A 6,231-nucleotide genomic window follows, 5' to 3' on the forward strand; every position below is an offset into this window, starting at 1 on the left:
TTGCATAAAACACACTGTGTAAACTACTAATTAGTTTTTTGAAATACATCTGATGTTAACCATATGCTGGAAATACGCACAGGGCTCTATCTAAAGATGCATTTTTGTTGTGGTATTACAATGGTGACTAACTCCCCCATCAGGGGTGTTATGGCCCACAGAGTGTCACTCCACAGTGTCCATGGCACCCCCCTACCAAGTGGCTAATGAGGTCAAATGATGAATTACACAGTCAGTTTAACCCAGAGGCTTGGGACTGCGTACACAGAACAGATTGCAGAGGGTATGTTAGCCCAAATCCAGGACACCTGTGATGCAGCAAGTCACTGCTTCCTTCAAAGTGTGATCATAAGCACAGGAAGGCAGCATGAAAGGCTTGCAGAGAAAACATGAAAACAAAAGATCTGTTGAAAAGCACTAAAAAAAATAAAATAAAATAACCCTCTTGTATATAGCTACTCTCCATACTACAACTAGAGCAGAATTCTGCAGACCAGGCATAGCAATTGAGCAGACATGTAGGTTCATAGACAGTGCAGCTGCCTCTCTAGGGCTCAGATTAATTGCTGGATGGATAAAGCCACAGTGACTGACAGATGCAGCGCTGAGGAGACATGAGAGAGATGAACGTGGAGCAGTTGAAAAAATTTGCGTTGAGGAATATGATTTCAGCATTCATGCCCTTCCAAATGCTCTTTTGATGCTATTGATCTAACTTACCCATGTACTGTGGGCTATTGTGTGCTAGGTGCTTGCTTTTCAATGTTTTTCTCCTGAAGGTCATGTAGCTCATGTAGCCTCCATCTGTAAATGTGAAAATATGCACAAGTTTAAAAAAAAAAAAAGCCCATTTGACCTTCTTGATGTTTTTAAACATACGAAGAGAAAAGAACACATAATGAAATCTTTGGGGTTCAGAGAGAGAGAGAGAGTGAAATAAAGCTGTATCCCTTCATCACAAGGTTACAGTCACTGCACAGTAATTACAGCCTGTTCCAGCTACATCAACACTTCAGCTTTAACTGTTGTTGGTAATCCACAGTTGATCAAGTGTGTATTTATCGTGTCATATAGATTTATTTTGGCATCATTTATGATTATTTGCACATAAATTGAATAGTCGATCTATTGAAAAAGTTTGAAATTCTGTTTTTTTTTTAACCAATAGTGCAATAAATTCACTGGATCTCACTGTAATTTAAATATTTGCCGCTTTTCATGGACCTCTATATAGTAAATTGGAAACATTAAGGTTTCCAACCATTAGTTAGATAAAACAAGCTATTTTGGGGGATTTGTTTCTATTTGCTGACGTTTCATAGACCAAATCATTAATCGATTAATTGACAAAATAATTGGCAGATTAATTGATAGTGAAAATAATTGACTGTAGTTACTATAATTCCACTACAATATTCTTTTTTCTACATAATAGTTGCACAAGTATTAAATATTTTTTCTACTCTCAGAAGCTTTTTTTTTTGAGAGCTCGGGAGAGAGCGCAGGAATTCAAAAGGCCAGCTGCATTGCAAACGAACAAAGGTACCTCAGCAAAACTGATACCACAGGTAGTTCATGGCCTATCATTTGATGGAATTATTTTCTCACTGGCTCCAGGTGCAGGGCCAGGATAAAGGCACCAGAGACCCAGGCAGCTAATGTAGCATAAAGAGCAGCTCAAAATTTGCCTGTAGTCAGAGCGACCCTTTATTGTAACTGGGTCCTTGCTTAATGAACTACAAGGCGCCTTGAATGACAAATAAATTGTTTTTTTTTTTGTTTTTTTTTAGGGCCAACAACCTGCTCAATGCATCACTAATAAGGTTAATTTGAGTCCCACCGGACAGGAGGCATTAGCCTAAGTGTTTATCCGCTTCAGCACTGTCCCCTGTTAGAGTGACAAAAAGAAACAGCGCTTGCAGTGTCATTAGAATGACACTAAGTAGAAGGTGAAAGCCCAATTTACTCATCGGGCTTGGGCCAAATGAACAGGATGCAATCATGAATTACTCGCTGCTTTGTATATATGCTACAGGATAATATACTTGTTGTGACGGTGTTGTTGCCTTTTTCGAAGTTACGCTCAAGTGTGTCGATGTTTTTAGAAAACAAGTTGGAGAATACATGTGCAGAAGGACATGTGAACTCACCTGTGTGTTTTGATGTGTGTGTGCTCTGGATAGTTATGTATGTAAAATGTATGGTTCCCGGCCTGGATGTCCTATTTCCCTTAACTGATTACAATTACAAATGGAGGTGAGGTGAGGCCGACACCGCACAATAGCTATCCAAACGGCCAAACGATAGACTTCCATAATTAAAAATGGCAGACTTTGAGACTGCTGTTGAATGAATTATTTCTCTGGGATGCTCCCACCGCCTCAGTGCTGTTCACTCAAACAGACAGTTTATACATGCCAGAGAGCTAAACTGGAGGCTGCTGTTAAATTCACCAGGGCTACTGTTGCATACAGTGGGCCTGATAAGACTCATTTGAATAATTCCCATATAGCTGTGCTCCTTTATCTCAGAGTTTACCCATCAGAAATGTGTGGTGCTGTGCTTATAAAGTTGTCAGGCAACGCAGCTCCACTGTTAATCAATAACAAGCTTTGGGCACTGCATTGTATTTTGGCTCAGATATTATTGACATCCCCTCAGACTGTAAGATCTATAATAGGCTTTGCCTTTGCAGGGGGAAATTGACATTTGAAATTCTTTGCAGCCATGTTTTTGTTGTGTTTGTGAAATTTTGAAGAAAGCACAGCGAGCTACGCTACGCTGTGTTTTTCAGGCTTCATGGGAGTTGCCTGTACAGTGGCAAGAAAGTGACTGACTAAAGCTTCAGCTCTTGAATGAGGGGGGTGGGGTGGGTCTAAATCCCAAGTCCATTAAATCACTCTGTATAACAGATTAGCAGGAACCTATTAGCTGAAAAGAGTTCTGTGATTTCCCACTCCCATACGTATTCTCAAAGTCAGCGTGGCACCTGCAATGTCTGCATTGCCAGCTATACAACGGAACACTCCGAGTCATGAGTAACAGGCCAATCCTCGGCACAGGATGTAATTAAGAGGAGCGCGTCAGAGACAATTGTAAGTCTTTATCTCTGAAATCTCAAGAGGGTTTATGCACTTGAAAAAACACACAGAGGGAAAGAGAGACAGAAGAGAGAGAACAGACATATCACTGTAGTCAAGTCCGTCATGGCCATAACACCACTACAAAGGAGTTTACACAGGCATCCACTATCATTAACATTTTATTTCAAGCTGATCCAAATTGTCCAGCGAATTCTAACCGGCGACATTAACATACACACGCAGGAGGCCCGAGTCCAACATTGCCTCTGCAGCAGGAGTATCTGAAGATGGATATTGTCTGCTGGGTGCCAAGACTATTTTGGGAGCCCGGGCCCCTGACTTGTCCCTGGGCACCCTCTGATCAGCTTTGTCATCAGGTGTGAGAGCGGCTACACACTCAGTGGATGAGCGTGGATACATCCCGACACTCGCACCTCAGGAAACTAATGTGTCTTTGTCACTTCCTTAAGAAAAAAAGTGAAGAGGGAAAAGAAAGAGGGGGGGGGGGGCAAAAAAAGTGTAGCCTCTTTCTGCCTACTTCACTTTACCTCTTCAGTTCATGTAGAAATTGGAAGCATGGAGAGGTAAGGAGAAAATCTGAAGATGCCATCCATGATAACCTTGAAGTGGGTGACATATGGGGCTTTTACTGTAGCTATTTTAGGATACACCCCATATTACAATAGAGATATTATGACGTTTCTTCTGAAGGAGTAAAAACAAGAGTTCTTGTTGGTTGGTTTTAACCTGACTGTGGTTAACTGTGACTGTGATTGACCAAAAAGCAAAATGAAAGGCATGATTTTCTAGCTGTTCGTGCATAACAGTGCTACAATTCCCCAGCCTATTTCCCTCTGCAGCTTTTTCCATGTTTGATCATGCTGATAGACTCTTTGACATGTTCGCGTTTTATTGCTTGTTTATTCCATTTCCTATCTCATGAATTGCCTTTTTCTGTTTACCTTTCCATTTTCTTTGCGCGGAGGATCCGCGAGCTGAAATGAATTCTGCAGCGCGTGCTTATTGTTCCAACACACACACTCAAACACACACACACACACACACACACACACACTAGTGCACATTAACGCTTCCTTCTTTACTTTTTCTCTTTTCTCTCTCTCTCTCTCTCTCTTTTCTCTAGTGTGTGTGCTCATGTGTGGATGAAGTCGTGTCCTGGAGAAGTTTTCAATGCGTGCGTCAAAAGTACGTGAGGACAGTGGCGCATTGGACGGCTGTAGTCAGTGTTGAAGGAGCGGAAGGAGGAGGGAGATCATACATTAACTCCTGCTGGCTGCGGGGACTCTCCAGTTGATACAAGCCAAGACAGAGGGGTGCACTCAGAGCAACACTGACAGCTTTTTTTTTTTTGAGGAACACAGAAAGCGACAAATGATCTTCTTTTCTTTTTTTTCTTTTTTTTTTTTGCGTGGCAACCCTGTGTATTCCAGGGCATTTTTACGCACCGCAAAAGAGTAAAGAAAACGCTGCAGAGATGAGTGTTGCGCGGCTGTTCTTGCTCCTGAAGGATCCCCTCTCCTGATAAAGGGACCAAAGAGGACAAAACAAGGCTGTCCATGGTGTTTTCCAAAAGAAGATCGCAAAGGTGGAGCGATTAGAGAAGGGCTGATGACGGGACTATTAATCCTTTCAGTGCATCAAAAGCACCAAAGGGTATTAGAAACGTTTGGATGGAAATCGGGCGAGTGTTTAGAACTATTTTTGGTTTTATATGAAACTGGTGATTAGTTGTTGTGACACATTTGCAAGGATTTTTTTTTTCTTAATCACTGAAGATTTTACTAAGGAGTAAATTTGCCTCTTTTTTTTTTTTTTTTTTTTTTCAGCGGAAGATTGTATGGTAGTCTATGAGCGGTTTCCCGGCGTGAATTTTCAGAAACTCTCATCCCAATCTTTTTTTTTCCTTTTCAAGTATTCCTACATCTAAATGGAATTAGTTGAGTCTAAAGCCGGTTGTGAAAGGAACAGACATGGTACATGGACACAGCTTCCATCACGGTAAGACATCACGGATTCATTAGCTGAAGCTCACTTGGTCAAAGCTCTTACTGCTTCCTTACACCCTCATGAAAAAAAAAAAAAAAGAAGTAGCCTACAGTGATCCTTTTATCAGAGTTAAAGCTCCAAATATCAGAGCAACAGATTAAAGTGAGAATATGAACAGATTGATGGTGATTTGTAGGGATAAAACAAATATTATGAGGTGAGACACAGACATCCTGCATCCTACAACCTGTAAACTCACTGCTGAAGGTCACACTGTAAGTTGTTGTAGGGGTTTGTTTTTCCTTTAATCCATTAATGGTTTGTTTTTGATCATTTTTTGTCATGTTTTAGTTCTTTCTTTTTTTTAAGGCTCCATTATTTTGAAGTGTTTAAAACATAATTTTACATATAATTTTGTATATGTTTTCTAGTTACACTATAAGCCTGCATTTTTCTTTCTTTTTTTATTTTACATCACAATATTTGAATCTTCCTCACTGTTAGTTTAATTTCTTGTTATGATTATTTTAGGTATTGTTTTCTATTTTGGGATTCTTTACAAGGTCAAACACAGGGCAGGTTCAGTATTAGCATAATGCTGATGTACAGGACATGAAATCCCAAACCTGAGATAGTGTTCCTCGCTGACTCAACCCTTTCTCAGCTGAAATCAAGCTGTGCAGAAACAACGAATACGCCAGATGCTCATGTCACAGCCTTGATCAGAAATGTGTTTATTTCTCTTTCTGTTCTTACAGTTGTTGCAAGTCTTCTCATACTTGGGTTGTCTGGGGCAACAAAGAAGGATACAGCAGGTAATCTTCATCACCAACTGCCTCTTCTGCTCAGATGTCCTCTCTCTCTCCTCCAAGCTTCAGCCTCTGTCTTCTTCTTTTTGCTTTTATATTATTCAGTGAAAAACAACTCTGGAGTGAAGCCTGCAGGTCAATGTGGAACGTGGGTGAAAGAACCAGAAGGAGGGCTCTTCACTTCTCCCAATTACCCAAACAAATACCCTCCAGACACAGAGTGCGTCTACATCCTTGAAGGTAAATATTCTCTTTAAGCACCGCAGTGGTAAAGAACCAAGGTGATTTATTCTCAGCTGAAGCATTCCTGGGGTTATCCTGAGGTGGGGAGG

The 6,231-nt window shown here is 40.8% G+C and overlaps 1 protein-coding gene across 3 annotated transcripts in view; it reads left to right on the forward strand.

Annotated features, from left to right (window-relative positions):
* Nucleotides 1–4,284: 4,284 nt before the first annotated feature.
* The window catches only part of neto1l (neuropilin (NRP) and tolloid (TLL)-like 1, like), a 69,432-nt gene continuing 67,485 nt past the window's right edge, over nucleotides 4,285–6,231 (forward strand). Inside the window, exons 1-3 of one of the 3 annotated variants that reach the window (XM_023417027.2) lie at nucleotides 4,285–5,102; nucleotides 5,849–5,905; nucleotides 6,005–6,139. In XM_023417027.2, coding sequence (XP_023272795.1) covers nucleotides 5,075–5,102; nucleotides 5,849–5,905; nucleotides 6,005–6,139 — 220 coding nt within the window. In that variant the 5' untranslated portion in view covers nucleotides 4,285–5,074. The remainder of the gene's footprint in view (nucleotides 5,103–5,848; nucleotides 5,906–6,004; nucleotides 6,140–6,231) is intronic. The other 2 variants (XM_023417028.2, XM_023417029.2) reach the window with 2 other exon arrangements.

This window comes from Seriola lalandi, unplaced genomic scaffold, assembly GCF_002814215.2.
Source record: "Seriola lalandi dorsalis isolate HSWRI2012SDOR001 ecotype SW California unplaced genomic scaffold, Sedor1 jcf7180002054570, whole genome shotgun sequence".
Classification (NCBI taxonomy): Eukaryota; Metazoa; Chordata; class Actinopteri; order Carangiformes; family Carangidae; genus Seriola; species Seriola lalandi.